Here is a 20,132-nt window from a genome sequence, read left to right as displayed (position 1 = left end):
CAATGGCGGCCATTACAGTATGCAGCGACGGTATACATTCCACCCGCTCCATCGCCCCTCACGAAGCGACCAAGCAGGTCTCTGAACTCCGGAGGTCGACTTCTCCGGGGCACCAGGCACAGGCAAATCCGATGACAACTGTGGGCACTCTCAAAAGCGCGATCTCAACACCGTCGCCGCCAGCGAGGAACCAAGCCCATCGATCCCGGGAGCCCAACGGGGCCTCCGGGCAGCGGCTCCCCGACCACAGCAACCGATGCGTCACGCCGACGTAGCTGCGAGAGAAAACTGCCACCGATCCACCATCCAAATCGGACAAGAAACACTCCACTTCGGGAGACCGGACGCTACCCACGTCTCACGGCCGATGTTATTCAACTCCAACCCGGCTGGGTTAGAAATCGAGGCCCCGGCTTCAACTCTGGGTTAGGCCGAGAATGGAACCCGGCGTATCTTCGTTATTCAAGCAGCTAGAAATTCCAGGATTGCACCTTTAGAGTAAGGAACACATCAGCTGCACGGGAGGCCAGTGAGAAGTCAGGATAATCGTCAGGATTTGTGAGCAACTGGCGGAGGTCGGTGGAGCCGGGAGCTTATGCGGCCATCTTGGTTGCTAGCGTAGCTCCTCCCCCCCTTTATATTTTTTTTAAACTCAAACACAATCCCGACTGGTGCAAATCCTCTACATCTATAGGGATGCATCAGGCCTCAAGTGTAATTGAGAAAAATCTTCATCATTCCCATTGAATGACACCTACCAATGAAATATGTACATTAACAGGCTACGACATGTGGGGAACAGTTTTAAATACCTTAGAAAGTATTTTGCATTAGATGTCTAAAAACCTGTATGTCTTAGAGGGTATGAGTGGGTGAGGGTCCTGCAATGTGCTGCCAAGCGCCGAGAGATCCCCCTGTGGATGATTCAATGCACCATATAAGTGTTAAATAATAATAAAAATAATAATAATGAAGGAAAATACTGAGGGATTAACAGATCCTCATTAGTTGCCTTGCGAAAGGGATTTGAACACTGGAGTATGCTCTTGTTATCCATTGCAGCCAGGCCAGTACTGTTTAACATGGCATCATTACCTCAGCTACAATATGTCCAGAAAAACCTTCCATATGGTATATCCCCTGACTTTTTCAAAAGACACAAATCATGCAGAGTTATTATTTACATGCGCCCAGGGTTTAATTCAATAAACGTGTCCAGTCCCCAGTGTCCGTCAGGTGTAACGTTGGGTGGATTTGGAATTACACATTTTAAACTATACTACTGGACTGCACAACTGGACCCCACAAATGACTGTCGGTCTCTTTGTGGACAGAAACTACCCTATCATCAAATTAGTAAATGAAACATTGAATGAATGAGTTTGTAAAGCGCACAGATACTCCAAGGAGTGTCCCGGTGCTACAGACTAACAGTATTAACAGCCATAGCAAATAGGCAAGTTTTAAGATGTTTTTCTGAGAGATGGCTCTGAGCTCAGCATAGGAAGCTCTACTGGATGCGGTGAGGCCAAACAGGAGAAACAGCGACCACCCTGTCTAGCCTGCCAAACTGTCAGAACCACACCAGAGAAGATAGTGAGGAGCACAGAGCTCTTGCAGTGGAGTAGAGTTGCATTTTAGATATCAAGTACTGAGGGCCGGTTGAAAAAAGTAGACCTTATGGGCTAAACCTAAAGTCTTGTAAAGAATTGTCTTTTTTACTGGTACTGGCAGCCAGTGCAGCAATCGAAGTCTAATAATCAGATAATCTGGGAGCCTCTGGTAAAGAATATTACAGCGGCGGTGCGTCCATTGGGGCGTTGCCCTCCCAATGCGCACTGCCGCCATCCGGGACCGCCAGTGTGCCTGAAATCAAACATTATTCTGCAACTAGTTTCTGGCCGGCCGGTCACCGGGCCGGACCAGAAACCATCAGGAAAAGGGGGGGTGGGGCTGTGCAGACGCGCTAGTGTGCGTGTACTCTTTCGGGCTGGTCATTTTTCTGCCCGGCGGGAACATGCGCACTAGCCCCCCCCCCCTTTGGAAACCGGGGGAAGAATGTGAAAATCGAGTGGACAAATGGTGCATTTGCAAGCAATTTTGAGAAGGAAGGAAGGTTAATAAAGGCCTTTGCAGTTATCCTTACGGAGTCTTCAGATTATGCTTCTCAATCTTTACTGCATAAAACACAGCAGCCAATGAAAATGAATATTTTCAGTAAACATTAACACAAAAACTTCATTACCCATGAACACACATGAGTATAGGCACGCCCCCACAGTCCATAAGAACCCCTTGCGTGCTCCCATCATCCTCTTTCTTTGCTGCTCACAAGCCAGAGTTAAGTGCACTTCCCTGTCCCCTCACTCTGCTTGTCGGTTTGGGGGTTGCTTTGAGGGATGTTTGATCGTTTTTGTATTATTAAGCATATGGGATTGCTGCGGCTCTGTCTGCTCCATAATTGAGGACTTTGGTGTATTTTTTCTGGCTCTGTGTTTGTTTCTGAAGTTACTCAGTACCGCGCGAGGGTTACACTCACCTCGCCGTACTTTCGTTCCTGGGCCGTGTTACGCTGGGGCTGCTTCCGCTGGGAGCGCGCGCATTTTCAGCGCGATTGCGACGGTCTTTGACCGGCAAGGGGCCGCCGCGTCTCCTCACAAGGGCCCGTTACCGGCAGCCTGAGGGCGCGCAGAGGCTCCCTGGTACGCCCTGCGTTCAGGCCGGGTGGCTCACGGCCGACGCGCGCGCCCAAAAGCGCTTACCAATTGGGCTACTTTCTGGTAGGTTTTGGTAGCGTTTTGGGCGGCGCGCCTCGGCGCGTTTCCTTGGCTTACAGGAACGCGCGTTTTGCACGTTCCACACACCGGCTTGCTCCTTGTTTGATCGCCAGGCTCACTGGTTGTAATAATTTTAGGGTCCGGAGTGGGCACACGCTCTGTGTATTTTCAGGACCTGGGTCTCTGACCTTGCTGATTACAGCCTTGCTGAGGGGGTTTGGGTACAGTTGCCTGTCTATTGATTATTGTGTGCAGTGGGTTGACCCCCCCCACCACCCCCAAGTACTGCCAGGGTTATTCCCTTGTGTTCTCTTGCCATTTCAACACCATGGAAGAGTGGGTTCAGTATCCTGAAGAGGAAGAGGCAGATGGGGAGGAAACCAATGAAGGGCAGCAGGAGGCTGTCCTGGAGGATAACATTGTAGAAGCTTTGGATGCCTCGGTTCAAGCTTCGGTTGATAAGGCCTTGGACAGAAAGGTCCCGCAGACTGTGCAACAGGCACTCGCAGTGGCCCTGCGCCCCATTCAAAAGCAATTGAAAGGCTTTGCTAAGCGCCATGGTTATGATAAACGCAAAAAGCAGAAGCGCGATGTTCCCTCTACCTCTGCTTCAGTTTCTGAGGGGCGGCAGATGTGGCCGCATGCGCAGTCCATGGCTTCCCTACCAGTTAAGGACGTCCCTACTCAGCCTCGTTCTGGCGGCAAGGCGAAAAGTAAGCGCATAGTGGTAGTGGACACAGATACCACCTCCACTGATACAGACTCCGATACGGACACTGATTCCTCGGAGGGGCAACAGCCCCCGCCTAAGAAGGCCAGACCGGCCCCCAAGACGGTGGAGGACATGGCTCCTAGGGCCTTCCACTTCGATCCTGCGGACATAGTTCACCCTCGGTCTTCGGACTGGGTTCCGCCAGCGGACGTTTCAGATTACATTCACGACCACCTCCGGAAGAGTTTCACACGGGAGGTTCGCAACCGGCTGCGGTCGGAATGCCCACGCCCTGATATTCCGGATAATGTCACTGACACACCGGAGATTGACGCAAGCATGCTCACTTTCCTAAAGAAGTTTTCCAAAGACCCTAAGAGAGGGCTGGACCGCGCTTGGCGGGGCTGTCAGGACAAAATGCTTGATGTGATTGGGCCCCTGGCGAAAATATTGGAAATGGCCCTGGCGGCCAAGGAAGGAGCGACACCGGTAGACCCGGACATATTGGCTGAATGGACTCAGCGCGCGATTTGTTTCCTGGGCAATGCAAATTGCGCTGTCTCCTCGGAGAGGCGCAAGTCCTTGCTTATGCGCATGGACGGTAACTTGACGGAACTGGCGGAGGCAGAGCCGGGTCCCCTGGCGGGGGGATGTCTCTTTGGAGACCGTTTTGTGAAGGATGTCACCAAATATGTCGGTACCTTCACCGCATTGGACAAAGCCCAGAGCGGCATCAAGCGCGCCCTCACTCAGGGTGTTTTCAATAGGGCCGGGCGAGGCGGGGGTCGCTCGTCAGGCCGTGGGTTCCAGAGAGGCTCCCAGCGAGGTGATTTTGGCCGCGGACGCGGTGAGTGGGACTCTACCCGTGGTGGAACCTTCTATCCCTCACGAAGAGGCTTCAACAAAGGACGTTTCCAGGCGGGGAACAACAGGGCCAGCTTCAAGGCCCATCAAAGTTCCGGTGAGTCTCACAGATCTCTCTTCCCTTCCATTGGGGGGTCGCACGCAGCATTGTCTACCGCAATGGCAGGTGTTAACTCAGGATGCGTGGGTCTTGCAGACTATTCAGGGGTTCAGGCTGGAATTCTATTCTCCCCCTGCGCAAGCGTTCCCCCCTCCTCCTCTCCATTTTTCCCAACTAGATCACAATTTTATAGATGCAGAGGTGGCAGACTTGCTGAGGAAGGGCGCGATCGCTACTTGCCAGAAGAGCGCTCGCGGCTTCGCCAGCAATGTCTTTCTAGTCCAGAAGAAGGGAGGTGGCAACAGGCTTGTGCTCAACCTGAGAGAATTCAACCAGTATCTGCTGTACAACCACTTCAAAATGGAGGGTATTCACATGTTAGCAGACTTGTTGCAAGAAGGAGATTGGTTAGTGCGATTAGATCTGAAAGACGCATATCTTTCTATTCCAATTTTTCCTCCACACCGCAGATTTCTGCAGTTTCCTTGGAACGGCCGATGGTACGAGTATTTAGCTCTTCCTTTCGGTCTCTCCTCGGCTCCCTGGTGTTTTACCAAGGTCATGAAACCAGTGGTAGCCTTCCTCAGAGAGAGGGGAGTGCGCATGATCATTTACCTAGACGACATTCTGATCATGGCACAGGACCGGTCAGTGTTGCTGCAGCACTTGACCATGACTATTTCCTTGTTGCAAAGCCTGGGGTTTGTGATAAATCTAGCGAAGTCAGTGGTGACCCCTGCTCAGGTGATAGATTTTCTGGGGTTCACGATCAACTCCCTCACGGCGCAGCTGCATCTTCTGCAGGCGAAGTTGAGGGAGCTGAAGAAGGAGATCAGGAAATTACTGGACAGTCAATTGGTCACGCTCAGAACCCTGGCCAGAATTGTAGGGGTTCTGGCGTCGTCAATTCAGGCGATATTCCCGGGTCCTTTACATTACAGGGCCCTCCAACGCCTGAAGATCAGGCACCTTCAGAAGGGTCTCTCATATACGGACTCGGTCCCGCTTACGGACGAAGTTCGGCACGAACTCCAGTGGTGGCTAGGCCACGTGGATGCCTGGAACGGCAGAGCGGATGTGATCATCGAGTCGGACGCCAGCAGATGGGGCTGGGGCGCGCGCTGTGGAGATGTGTCCACAGGCGGCAGATGGTCATCTCAGGACCTGGAACTTCACATAAACTGTTTGGAATTACTGGCAGGATCGTTCGCGGTCCGCACTTTGTCCCCGAAGCAGACATCATGTTGCATCCTCCTGCGCCTGGACAATGTGTCCGCAGTGAGGTATATCAACAAGTTGGGCGGCACGAGGTCGTCTCTTCTTGTCCAGATAGCCAAAGAATTTTGGCATTACTGCCTACAGAACCAAATATCAGTCATAGCGGAATACATCCCGGGTCAGGCCAATCAAGTGGCGGATTGGCATTCCAGGCACTTGAGGGATTACAGCGACTGGAAGCTGCTTCCCCAGGTCTTTCTCTGGTTACAGGCGATTTGGGGTCCTTTTCAGACGGACCTGTTCGCGTCCAGGTTGACGTATCAACTTCCCCAGTTTTTCAGCTGGAGACCAGATCCGATGGCGGCGGCGACGGACGCCTTTCTCCAGGATTGGTCGGTGGGGACCCAGTATGCATTTCCCCCCTTCCTGTTGATTCCCAGAGTAATGACTCATGTGATTCGACAGGCGGCGGAAATTGTCATGGTGACTCCGTGGTGGACGTCACAAGCGTGGTTTCCCAAGTTGTTGCAGTGGAGCTGTGACCGCCCCCGGCTACTGCCGGATTTGAAGTGGTTGTTGCAGGGCCCTCGTCAGGAGCAGCATCCGTTGCTGTTGGAGGGCAGATTATCCCTGATGGCATGGAGGCTTTCAGGGAACAGTGGCAAATGCCAGGAATTTCGGACAAGGCTGCTGACCTTATCAAGCAGGCTTGGGCACCTTCCACCAGGAAGCGATACTCCGCTGCCTGGAAGAACTGGGTGGATTGGTGCGTGGGACGACGTCTGGATCCCGTGGGGGCAGAGTTATCCCAAGTGTTGAACTTTCTATCCGAGAAGGCGGAGAAAGGCCTAGCGTATCGTTCGGTCAACAACTTTCGCTCAGCCATATCGGCGGGGCATGCCCTGGTGGATGGTAAACCAGTAGGCATGCACCCGGTTGTTTGTAAGTTGTTAAAAGGCATCAGGGTGGCCAACCCTCCCAAACCCAAGTATACGGGTTTGTGGGATGTCTCGGTGGTGATTTCTTTGCTCGACAGATGGCCGGTTAATTCTCTCCTGTCGAGGAAGCAATTGTGGGCTAAATTAGCCATGTTGCTTTGTCTCTCATCTTGCAGAAGATCTTCGGATGTCAGAGCGCTCGACGTAACAGGTAGAGTGTTTACCCCAGAGGTGGTTTCTTTTCATATTACAGGTCGTACTAAAACAATGTCTCGACATATATCTTATAATGCTTTTCCTGACAATGAAAAACTATGTGTGGTCCATTGTTTGAAGACCTACGAGGAGTGTACAAAGGCCTTGCGGCCGCAGGGCTGTTCACAGTTATTGATTGCTATTCAAAAGCCCTTTAAACCAGTGGCGGCTGCCACTATTGCTAGATGGCTTCGGTTCATTATGAAGGAAGCTGGTGTTGATACAAATATTTTTGGTGCTCATTCAGTTAGAGGCGCGATGGCGTCCAAGTCATATGGTTTAGGATCCAGTATCCAAGATATTATGCATTGTGCAGATTGGTCCTCTGATTCAACGTTTAAGACGTTTTATTACAAGCCGGTGGGAGATATTACTTCTGTGGTATTTAATCAGCGTTAAACTAGCATAATCTGAAGCCTCCGGTCCTGTAATAGAATCAAAAATTCGCTAGCATTCGCGACAAGAATTTTCAATTCTATTAAGGACACGGAGGCGAGGATTATCCCACCCGGCTTAATGTACTGTATGTATTAAGCTTACCCACCCTTTTATGCAAGGATTACGGTGGTGTTGTTTCCTTTATTTCAGGATCTGATAAGAAGTCGGATTGAGCGACTCCGGATGTCAGGATGTTACACCTGAAGCTGTTCTTCCACGTTGGAGGATTGTGACTGTTCAAGTTTTGTTGGACTTGTTTCGCCTCAAAGAAAGAGGATGATGGGAGCACGCAAGGGGTTCTTATGGACTGTGGGGGCGTGCCTATACTCATGTGTGTTCATGGGTAATGAAGTTTTTGTGTTAATGTTTACTGAAAATATTCATTTTCATTGGCTGCTGTGTTTTATGCAGTAAAGATTGAGAAGCATAATCCTCGCCTCCGTGTCCTTAATAGAATTGAAAATTCTTGTCGCGAATGCTAGCAAATTTTTGATTCAGAGAAAGCCCTTTTAATCACTTCCGGTCCTTCAGAACGGCTGTTGATGTTTGAAGTTATTTTTGTCATGATCTGATCAGAAATTGCATGCTTCTGCCTCCGGGATAGCGCATTTACGTGCTGGGAAGCCACTCTCTCGAAGCCATTCCCGCCCTTCAAACTCCGTACTACGGCGCGTGAAGGAAACTAAACATCGAGAACGGTACAGAGAATCAGCTTCCGGTTTAGCACAGGAAAGCAGCGTGTTAATAAGTCCTTTTGATTTGACTTACCTCTTTGCAGCGTCTGCGGAGTCTCGAAGCTCCTCGGATTCCATGTGAAATACACTGGAAAAGGAATCCTGAAAAAGGCATTTAGGATAAGAGTCAGGCAAAGGCAGCACTGCGGGCACAGTGGAAACTAGACAAACTTTTTAAAATATTAACAATTTATCAGTCATTTACATGTTATGCAATGTCAAAGTTTGCACATCATTTACAATCATAAAGCATGTCATAATTCCCGGCACAAGACCACATAACATAACATTACTTCGACTGAGTTGGGTAACATTAAAACAACTGCTATTTCAGCGCCAAGAGACCCAAGACTTGGGTGAACGTGCACCTGACAAATACATATACACACGTTATCTTACGTTATGTTGTTACGTTACGTTATAACATAACATAATACCATGATCTAACAATCGTCCATTTTATGTATGTGCATAGTACGAACCGAGCTGGATGCAAAAGAGCACTGTAAGTAGTAGTTGCAAGTGTTTTTCTGTTATATGGTACATCTATTTGAATATCCACATTTTGTTCTCATGCCTACGCATCAAGTAAGACCTTGAAAATTATTTTTTTAGATGTCAGGTTAATTTCAGCCCTGACCATTTGTTCTGGCATGAAATGTTAGATTAAACATCACTTTTTGCGGCAAAAGAATAAAAGAAACAAATGTGGAATATCACATTTGTCCTAAACGTATGCCTGTGAATTTCCCAGTGTGGTGGATTTGTTGACGTTGCGTAGGAGCACATTGGTGAACACCACAGCTGACACTAGCATACCCCTCTGGCTTCTGTAAATCAGGGAGTAGTCATAAATGTTTGGTTTGTGTAAGGCCTAGTCGATGCATCAAGTCCCACATCTCAAACCCACTTTCTCTGAACGGCCAGACCTTATCTCCCACAGATACTCATTGCAAACCGCCTCTTTGATGTTGCTTGGAACTAGATTAACATTAACACTGAGCCAAGTCAATCTGGTATTCACGCACTGAATACCAAGTGTAAATCCTTTGCTTCACAGGAGGGCTGTCACCGGTGTCCATGTCATGGGTACACCAGTGAGTAACACCTGGGGTCAGGGAGAACAGTGGGGCAAACTGTCCCAACAACTGGTGACAGTCGCTCTGCTGCTTTGGAGTCAGTGTAGGGGAAAGGATCACACCTTCCACTGACCCATCGCACTCCTTGGTAGAGAGGAGGTCAGGGAGAGGTTCACTTTTCTCTTCCACCCCATCATCTGTCGCCAAGAGCATGCTCACTTCGGACCAGGTAGGTGGCATCACTTTTGCGCTCCACCACCTCAAATGGCCTAGTCCACTTGTCCTGCAAGGCACAAGGTTCCACTGGGGCCATGACCCGCACTTTTTGCCCAGGTTGAAATTCGACCAGAGTGGCATTCTGGCCATAACACTTCCTCATTTCTTCCTCACTTGCTTCTAGGTTAGCCTGAGCGAGTTTCCTGAGGTGGGCAGTTTCGTTTCTGAAGACCAGCATGTAACTGAACACACCCTGAGGAATTTTCCTGGGAGCTGCCTCCCACTCTTCCTTCACCAAACTCAGAGGTCCTCTCACAGGGTGACCATAAAGAAGCTCAAAGGGGCTGAACCCAAGAGACTTCTGTGGTACCTCTCTGTATGCAAAGAGAAGGAAGGCACTTGCGCCTCATGGGTTCTGTTAAACCCTTAATCATGCCCTTCAAGGTCTGGTTGAATCTCTCCACCAGACTGTTACCTTGTGGGTGGTAAGGGGTGGTGAACGTGTAGGTTACACCACACTGCTTCCACAGGGATTTCATATACTTGCATATGAAATTGGTCCCCCTGTCAGAAACCACCTCTCGGTGGAATCCCACTCAGGAAAAGATCCCCATTGACGCCCAGGCCACCACTGCCGCCGGCGCTGTCCTGAGAGGGATTGCCTCCAGGTACCTTTCACATACACTGCCACTCGGCCCACAGGGGTACCTTGGGCTGACATGTAAGAAAAGGGAAAGTGAGGGACTGGCAAGTGGGTGCACTGGCCAAGTGGACATGGCAGTTACAAACCACGCGCAGACTCCGCAATGGCGGGTCTGAGTTACCTTTTTAGGGCTACTCATGTGGGTGGCACAATCAGTGCTGCAGAACCACTAGTAGCATTTGATTCACAGGCCCTGGCACACTCAGTGCACTTTACTAGGGACCAACAAGTAAATCGAATATCCAATCATGGAAACACCAATCCATAACACAATTTACCACAGGAGCACTTGCACTTGACCACTGATCAGCAGTGAGAAAAGTGTGCAGAATAACTACACCAGCAAAAACAGAGTTAAAACCGGGAGGGCAGAAAGCAAAAACTGAGGGGAAACACGTCAAAAGATGCCAAGTCTAACAGTGAACTATAAGATACACAGCATGTTTTTTGTTTGCATATATTCTACCTGACTATGTGTTTAACTGTTGTTACTTTCTGGATAATAAAGCCTTCTAGACATTGAGTTAAGGGGAGTTGTGTTACTTTTGTTGACATTATATTTTTGAGTTTCTTGATTTGTAACTGGACCAATAAGCATGAAACATCTTCGCTATCCCTCTCCCTTCTTCACACCCTCTCTCGGCTTTTCAGCAGAAATGAAATGTGTGCTGCAGTTCAACCTTCGTGCATTCTGAAGGGCTTCAACCTCTCAGTATTTCATAATTATCTGTTTTCCTCTTCATACCATTTTTGACAATGTAATCATGTTGAGTTTAAGGCATTGTGTCTTTCTCTTGATACAAGTTGTGCTTGTTTACAATGGCTAAGCTGCTGAAGCCTTTTATTGTTGTTGTCTATGTGCAGTTCTTGTTTCAAAAAAAGGGATGTGTGATTTTACATGTCTGTTCTAATTCGATGTATAGGTTGAAAGATACTACCTTCCTCCGACCCTGTGGTGCTATGAGGAGCCTGACCTCAAAGCCCCCGTCCAGAAACCCCATATGTTCTTTTTTTCTGAGCACAACAGTGTTGATGTACATTACAGCAGCAGGGGACAAGTCTTTATCAACAACTCAAAGGTCACTAGCAGCACAGCGACCACCCCCAGCTACAGCGGACTCGTGATGAAGTAAAACATTCAATGGAATTCACATAGGAGCTTGCTCCAGTCATCCCTGCATTAGCAATGGGCAGGCCAGCAGATCACATTTATTTTGAAATTGTATATAGTATGAATTCAATTTGGATGTATTGGAGCACTTTACAGAAGCACCAGTTTCATTCATGTTTTTTAAGGCACATGGAGATTAAGTGATTTGGCCAGAATCACAGTGTCTAATGATACACACCTTATGCCTTTATTTAAAGCCTGCAGAGACAGTCTCCCACACCTGTTTTCAAAGGACTTCCATTATCATGCATGTACAGCTATGTCAAGACTTTTTACATTCTTTCTTGTTCATCAAAGGACAGGATTTCCCTATTTCTCCTTTGTGATTACCTACAAATGAGATTGAATCATTTTGCTTTCTATTGTCCTGAAGTCAGCCGTTAGCAATAATAAAATGATAATAAATACTGTGAATGGGTTGGTGACTCCTGAAAACTGACTGAGTAGCATCCTTGGCAATTGGCAAACCTGTGTTGGTGTTATCAGGTAATTTGGCTCCAAAGGTGCCCTGTTTATTACAGCAATCAAGTATAGAGCTCAAAAATGTAAAAAAAGAAAAGAAATTGTATAAATACCCTTGGATTTATAATTAGGAAATAAATTGAATCAGTTATCTCAGCTCCTTCCACTAAATCCATGATCTTGGTATGGTACTACAACATTACTAGCAAAATGTTCTAGCTTGCACTCCAGCCTCTGCTGATTGCTCTCTCTTAGGATCCCTTAAGTAATTGTACATAAAAGTACAAAGTCAGGAGATCAACTGCACAGTGACCATCATACCACTTTTGCTCTGAGTCTGGTGCATTCTCCCCTTACTCAACTGTGCACCTTTCATTTAAAAAATTTCTAAAGCTTGTATTTGTACCTATAGCACTGCACATAAAGCGAAACGCTATAAGAGCAGCGAGGGTGCAGTATCTTCTTTGCATAACACATTACACAGACCTCTGCTGCAGAACACTCTCCTTAGAGAAGTGCAGGGGAAGGGGGTTGTCTGATAAAGCCACCCCTGAATGGAATCATCCCACTGAGAATCACTGACCAAGTGAGGCGAGTCACTAGTGGTGGAGCAGGTCCACTCCTCAAGAAAGCCTCTAAGAGCTTGCCCTAAGGATACTTTACGGCTGTTGAAAGTTGCCTGATCGAGGTGGAGATCTGCTGGAGCAGGAGTTGGAAAAGAGTGAAAAGTTTATGCTTACAGAAATGCAGACTGGATTGCAGATCACCCCAAATCTGTATAAGACATTTTCCCAATTGACCTATCTGCCCACAAGCAGGGAGAGAGATAAGCCTGAACTTGAGCTACCACTAAACAGGGTCAGTGGGTGTAATATTCCAGCTGTCATCAGGTCCAGCCTATAATGACTTTCATGCATACGGTATCACTCACCGATGCCCAATTGAGCTCTATTAAAATTTTGAAGCAGGTCAGTATGAGATGATCAAGGGATCTGTATGCCAGCCGCTAGTAAGGGGTGTCCTCATTGTGAAAACGCCAGCATAGCAGCTTGCTGCCCTGTCCAGTTCTACCCTGTGGAGCATTCAACATATGCAAGACTTCATGGTTCTTCCTCTCTCTTTACAACCAAGCTATCTGGACACTTCTCAGACTGTTAGCCAACTCAATGCCTTAAGCAAGAGACACCACCAATACACCCAAATAAAATAGCTGCTGTGTTCTGGATAATAGGCTGCATGTCTAAACACTTATAAGGGACAAAAGGCGAGACCTATTGGCTATGCCAGTGATTGTTTTGAGTTTGCTAGTGAGACAGATTCAAAGATTTACCATGAACTGGAGCTCTGATGAATCAATTATTTTGAGAGAATTAGCATGAATCCCAACTATACTTTGGCATCTATTTAGCGGTTGGCTGGTGGAGGACTACCATCACACTGATAACCATCACTGCCCTGCGCTGCCCCACTATGCCCCCGCCACCTCCTAAATTTGGAAGAAAAATCACTGATGACCATGGCAGAGTGATGCAGAGCAATGGCCAGCTGGAGACTTGGGCAAGAACAGACAGTACCTTTGGCTCAAGTATAAATTAAGGCAGTTGTAGCTTAATAATTTTCTGCTTGCTCCTCCCTCCTTAAATGATACTTAATCCTTCCACCAGTGGTGGGTGGCATGGCTTGCAGGTGGCGGGTGTGGGGAAACCGCAAAGGGGAGGGTCGCGTATGGTGAAAATATATATTTTCTTTAAGTAAAATAAACGTACCTTGCCGCCGGCAGGGTTGCACGTCTCTGCTCCGGCTCTCCTCATGTATATCGAGGAACAGGAAGCAGGCCCCATTGACTAATCACAATGCTGCAATGTAGCATTGTGATTGGTAAGCACCCAGGCTCCCCTGACCAATCACAACACTGCCTTGCAGCGTTGTGATTGGTTTCAAGCGTCTTGGTTCGATGCTGAACCAGGAAATGGAGGTCTGTGCATGTTCTCCATGCTGGCTGTAATGTAGCCTGCATGGAGAACGGGGAAGGTGCGCATGACTGGTTTAGACAAGAGGGACCACCAAACAGTCATTGCACACTTAGAAGTGGGCAAACCCCTCCCCCGCCCTACTCCAAGAGCAGAGCAGCCCCAACCGCCAAGCAGCAGAAAGCAGCATAAAATGATAATAACACAAAGTTATTCTCATTTTATGTTTATGTTTCGCACTGCTTAAAAGCAGTGGGGCGATGCTCCTCTGCCATAGCTGAGGAGCCGCCCCTGCCTTCAACCTTACACAGTTTAAATCTACCATTATCTAAATGTCTTATGTGCAATATAGGGAGTGCCTTTCAAATGATTAGAGAGGCCAGCCTTGTCCTGGGATAAGATGTGGTGGTGGGAGATGCAAGTTTGAGCCCACACATTTCTGGAGAGGAAGCACATAGCTTTGACTAGATAAAAGTAAAAGCCTCAGTTTCGGTACAAGAGTACAAAGTGTCACTCAATATGAAGGATACAAAGCAGAGGCTACAGCGGTTTGCAAGGAAAACGCACTTTGTGATTGACAACCTCATAAAACTCCTTTGTCATAGTGTATCTTGGTAGGAGTGGATTTCACAAGCATGATCTACTTGACATTTATTTCAGACGTTGGATGCTCTGCTGAAGCTACTTGGCTTCGCGATACCGTTGTTTTGAGACCGAGCTAGGAGAGTTTGCTGCTTTGCTCCTGTGGTCTTGCATACTGCTTTGGCCTCTGACAGTGCCTGCTCCTGCTGAGAGACTTTTCTTCAACTCAAGACTTGTCACATTTAGCTCATGAGATGTCATGACTTCAGGAGACATGTCTTCTGCTCATTCACACTCGAGTTAACTGAGCTCTGGAAACATCTACATTCCCTGTCTCTTTAGCTCACCCTCTTCTCACCCTGTCTTCCCCTTTTGTCAGTGTTTTTCTATCGCTCTCTACTTCTTTTCCCCCCATTTTCTGCCTTTCTTTTGTCCTGTGTAAAAGTCTGATGACAAAAAAGTCCTCATCACAGAAAATAAATGGTGGCGTCACTATTTGAAAGCACCAGCAGAATTTTTAACCCACAATCCAATCACCCATTTAGATAAGAAGATTACAAATAAATATACTGAAACATTCATTGTTTTGATGTACCAAATAAAACTGCGTTTTAGATCTGTTAGACAAGTAGCTCCCTTGGTATTGTTACTTCGATACACAAGAGTCACAGTCTCAGATACTGCAATGTATTGTATTGCAGCATTTATACAACACTTCATACACCTGACCCTGTTGCAAAGCACGTTGATGGTAATTGGGTAACTGGTAAGCCCTTTCAATGAGGAAAGAGCAAAGGCTCATTTTCACCTCGGAAACAGCTTACAGTTAGTAATAAAGTTGTTTGTAATTTTGCTGTAATCGCTAGCCATTGGAAGAAGCCTACACACCCAACTGCGAGGGCCTAACAACGCAGCCTTTGTTTCCACATCTCTGCAAACAAGAGCTGCCTGAAGATTGCCAGGATTTTATTAATGCCTGGCTATTGATAAATTAGGCCAACAGCACAGCCTGGTCTTTGTTGTGTATTCCATGTTATATCTAAAGATGGCCTGAACTTGGTATTTGGCAGTATATGTTCTGGCTTGAAGTGGTCCTTTACACCTTCAGCATTTGACTACTTTAGGCGGTTTTGTGAAGCACCAACAGAAAGAAATGCCTGCTTAACACCTTAAAAACACACCAGTCAAACTTTAGCTGTCCGGTAAGTGTAGACCCTGACACCACTGAGACATTACGTTGCACAATTTAACTCAGTTTGATCTCCCCTGCAATCCTGCTTTCGACAGAACACAGAAGTGATGGAAGGAAAGCCCTGAAGAGATGGATGCCAGGGACACTCACGTCATCTTCGTGGCCTTAAAGAAATCACAAGCATGACCAGTCTCCCAGCCTTTCCATGAAAAACATATTTGTTGTTAGACCTCAGCCTTTCCACAGAGTAACATTAGCACAACAAAATGGCGGCTGTTTCTATCATACGATTTACTCATATTTCTCGAGGTCATGTGTACTTATATGTGGCTATGCTTTCTCCGCAGTAAATCAATGCTTTAAAGGCTGTGCCAGCTGTGGCTAGACAGAGCCTTTGGTGCAATGCCCATGTCTGAGAGCTCAGATAGCCTTTGTCATTTTATTCCATATACTCATGCTAGTACAAAATGGTTGGTCAGCACTTCTGGAGCGTGCCTACCACTATTGCAAATCATATAAAGAGCAAAAGTCCTCAGTCTCCAGCATGGACAACACTGATTGCAAGGCCACAAGGCAAATCCTTAGTCTGTTATGTATGAATCCAGATCATAGTAGAGCAATTAGGATAATCCTGTTTCACAGCGCAAAGTGCACAAGCCTAATTGTACATTTTGCTTAAACAGTACACAAGTCGCAACACCATTACGCCCTTTTTTTAGAGCAACTGCACACTGTTGCCAAAGGCAGGGAGTGAGAAAGTAAAAATAAACACACTAGTATCCATTTCTCCTGCTCCTCCAGTCCAGAGTCACTTCAGGTTGCGTCATCCGGAGCCAATGGAAGATTTGTCCCGTAAGTCGGAATCACACAAGATGTAGGAATGAATTGCCCTTCTCCGAATCAAGCCAGCCATAACCAGCCGTGCCCTGAGCAGACCAGTTATTAGACAAGCGTTCACTCCCCGGTCTCTCTTGCCTCAGGGCTTCCAGAGTCCCCACTCTTCTCAGTCCTAAGTACCACTGTGCAGGAGAAGATGCCGTTACCCCCACCCATTTTTCACCTCTCCCTCCAGCCCACCATAAACATCAAAGATTTTGGCCAAAAGGTCTCTTTTCACTGAGCAAAACAAAGTCAGTGTAGTGCAAAAGATGCCCCTGGCATACCAGACTCTGGGAGCATGTACATTTAGTAGCCCACAGGATAATTCAGTGTACTGATCACTCACAGCTAACGATCGAGAGTAGTACGGCTACTATATATAGTCAAAAATGTTATTACGCTTTCGTTTGTTCCACTCACCTCTCAACTGGAAGCAAAATTCAGAAGAGTAGACACTGAAAGGAAACACAGTGAGTCCATGTTCCCCATTTTCAAAATTTTGCTATACCACTCACAAGCCACTATGGCATTGAAGTCCATAAAACACAGGTGAAAGACACAAAACAAACCTTAAACCTCTCAAGAGAGGCCTAACTCAAGACTCACCGAGGAATCGTCATCCACAATGAAAATGGTGCACCGCTCGGTCTGCATAAAAGAGATAATGGTGGCTGCTATTTTCTTCAGGATGACTTCCAAGGACTGCTGCTCTTCAAAAATCAAGGTGGCGAGGTCAAGGAGCACCTGCACAACAAAAGATAAACATTAAAATAGTCGGCAATGGCTGCTAGAAATGGCGGGAGAATTGTGATATTGCATAGCTGTATTGAGGGGCAGTGAGGCAACTGTTTTTAAAGTGGCTTTTTTTTAATCTCAGATTCAGACTGTGGAATAAGTAGAGCAAGCATACGTGCAAAAAGAAAGAATAAACAGGATGTTAAATGTGCCTACTTCCCGGGACTGCTTTCCGACGGCGTGACTGGAACCTTATAATGCATCTCAGACAGCGCTGATTGCTACAAGCTGGACTTGCACAAACAAATAAGTAGTTTGGCAAATTAAAAAAAAAACAGAAATATAATAGATATGCTCCTACACTGTAAATCGACGTTTCATTTTAGAGCTTAAAAGAGGAATATGTCACATTTGCGGCTGTCCACAAAATAATATAAAGCTAAATCTACTCTATTAGTAGGGTTGGGCCAGAGTATTTTAAGAACTGTGAAACAGGCAAAAAGCGCATGTGTTTTGAAAATCACATTTGGAACAAAAAGAGCTAGAAGAACCACCCAAATTCCCCCCGCAGGCAATCCCAAAAAACAGAGGATATTGGGTGTTTCACATGATTCGTGCATTTTGTGTGATTCTTTGTGGCAAGGCAAGGTCCAGGGAGAACAACACAAACTGTCCAGGAACAGAGTAGTCCGTAAGGTTTATCGGCTGCCCCAGGACTTCTTGTTACTAGGAAGAACCCCTTGAACTGCTTGAAACAGACAGCTCAAAGTCATGAACAACCAGCTGCTGTTCGCGGAAATATATCACAACTGGATCTTTGCACTTATAAATCCAATAATCAATCCACTGACTCATTCTTGCATTCACCTTCTGAACCAATCGCAATAAAACACACAAAAATTCAACACATGAAATGGAATACATTCCTGTGGCTGCCCTCATCTCATCTGTGCTGCTGCCAGAGAAAGTTGAACACCAGAAATTATCTAGTTGTCGAAGACACTTTTACAACATTACAGTGTCATGTGTGTGCCCCTTAAAGTAAAAGCTCAGCAGCTGGATAATTAAACAAAATGATAGTTTTGTTGTGGGAAAGCACGTTTTTTGCAGAAGCGGACAACTTCTGCCAAATCAAAACATGTACTCCTGACTCACAACATGTGAGTGGAATCAAAGTCCCTTTCTAGTTAAGCTAACATAAATGTCTGACTACAGCTTCACTGTCAAACCAGGCCATAAAAGCCCAACTATGCTTATTAGTTCTCTGAGTATTTGAATCTGCATTGGTGATGTTTGCTTGTTACAACATCTCATCATTCAAATGTTTTTTTGAAGTTACAATCTACTTATGGTTATTTGTTTGTTTGTTATTTTAACACTTCAAAGACCTCTTCGAGATCAACATCACAGAAGCCTGATGAGAATGGTTATGTTTCTGCACACTCCTCTAATTAAATAAATAGCAAACACATTTTAAACAACATGTTGGCTTGTTTTAGTATTTTGTATATATCAAAAGCGATTGTTTGGACACAATGCTCCCAGCTTCAAAGGACTGATAGTGGCTTTCAAGTAATCATAAATCATAATTCAGCAATGAAATAAATCAACAATCAACAATTATTAACCATGATTAGAAACAATTTGATCACATCACATAGTTCATAATCAATATATGGTCTACATAAATTAAAGTAAGGGGACATAACCACTATTTTTGTTTTTGCATCACCCTGGAATTTACTAAAAAATTTCTGTTTTCGTTATAGACTGGAGAAGCATCAAATGATGGCAGTTATGATAGATACAAATAGTTTTGGTTCCCAGTGTTGTTCTGTGTGTTGACGCAATGTATCCTCCGACTGGACAGACCACGTAATTTTTCATGGATTAAAAAGAGAAATTATTAATGTCGCCTCCTTGGCACATCATGCTACCACCCTAGCTCAAATATAGGTGGTGTGTAAAATAGTAATTTTTCTGTGTTAGTAACTGTTGTGTTGCTATGTTAATTGTGCATTAATTATGGAGTCCTTTATTTCAGCTATTTCAAATATTGTGAGATCATCTGGGTCACGCTCATGTGACATCACTTCCTGGGAAGATTTGGGTCAAACGTCATGTGATGTCACTTCCTGTGATGTTACAGAGGTCAAAGGTTGTGTAAATTTACTTCAGCTACCCCTTGGCATCTGTTGAATCATTCATCAAGACAAAAGTACAAGCACAGATTTAGATCTTCGCCTGAATATACTTTTATTTTATTTGCTCAACAACCTTCCTACTTATTTGCCTGGGAGCAGCACCAGGGCCCGTATCATGGAAAGTGTCCCGGGAGCGCAGCGGGCATGCATGCTTGTTTTACGCACTCCTGGGGTACTTTGGTGTTACAGAAAGTGGCACAGACGCTTGTGTGGCCTTTTCTGTAATACAATAGCGCTGGCACACATGTAGCGCCAGCGCTATAACCAGAGGTTGTTCCCTCTTTTGCATGGGGGTGTGGCCCTATGCAAATGAGGGATTTCCTTTGCCTCTGAGCTGTACTATGGACGTGCGCGCAGATGCACAGACGCTGTCAGGAGGGGTAGGAGAAAAAGTGGGTCGTATGGACCCCCCCAGACATCCTCTTGCAGGCAGGTGCAGTTACTCACTGCAACTGCCTGCACAGTGAAACACAGAGTGGCTGCTTCAAAGCCGGTCCGTATTTCACTTGAATGTGCTGCCCCCAGGACAGCACGACATTGCGGCTGCCCTGAGGACAGCGCATTCAATATAATACTTTGCAGTCTCCTTGTTTGTGAATCTTTTGAAAGGTGGCCCCGGCGCAAACAAAGAGAGCGAGGCGTGTTCTGTAATATGGCCACAAGAGCAATTTTCTGGGTGTACAATCGGAATGCCATGTGACTATTTCCGCAGGTTCCTACTTCTGCTGCACAGAGTTACATGGCGCATAAATCCGCACTGGGGTAATGACATTTTCTTGGGCAAATGAACAATGTACAAATCAGAGGGTGATCTATTTTCCTTCCCATACTTTAGCCTTTTCCTGAAGTAAATCTCTGACAATTTTAAGGATGGAAATGGGTCGAAGAGGAGTTTGGGGGATG

At 46.4% G+C, this 20,132-nt stretch overlaps 1 protein-coding gene across 6 annotated transcripts in view; it reads right to left on the bottom strand.

Moving 5' to 3' along the window:
- Positions 1–20,132, bottom strand: part of PDE5A (phosphodiesterase 5A) — an 869,998-nt gene that overhangs the window by 363,325 nt on the left and 486,541 nt on the right. For all 6 annotated transcript variants that reach the window (XM_078675926.1, XM_078675927.1, XM_078675930.1 and 3 more), the window contains exons 6-7: positions 16,897–17,034; positions 8,071–8,138 (exon numbers count right to left, since the gene is read on the bottom strand). In XM_078675926.1, coding sequence (XP_078532052.1) covers positions 8,071–8,138; positions 16,897–17,034 — 206 coding nt within the window. The remainder of the gene's footprint in view (positions 1–8,070; positions 8,139–16,896; positions 17,035–20,132) is intronic.

This window comes from Lissotriton helveticus, chromosome 2_1 (genome assembly GCF_964261635.1).
Source record: "Lissotriton helveticus chromosome 2_1, aLisHel1.1, whole genome shotgun sequence".
Classification (NCBI taxonomy): domain Eukaryota; kingdom Metazoa; phylum Chordata; class Amphibia; order Caudata; family Salamandridae; genus Lissotriton; species Lissotriton helveticus.
This window is presented reverse-complemented; position numbering and strand designations above follow the sequence as displayed.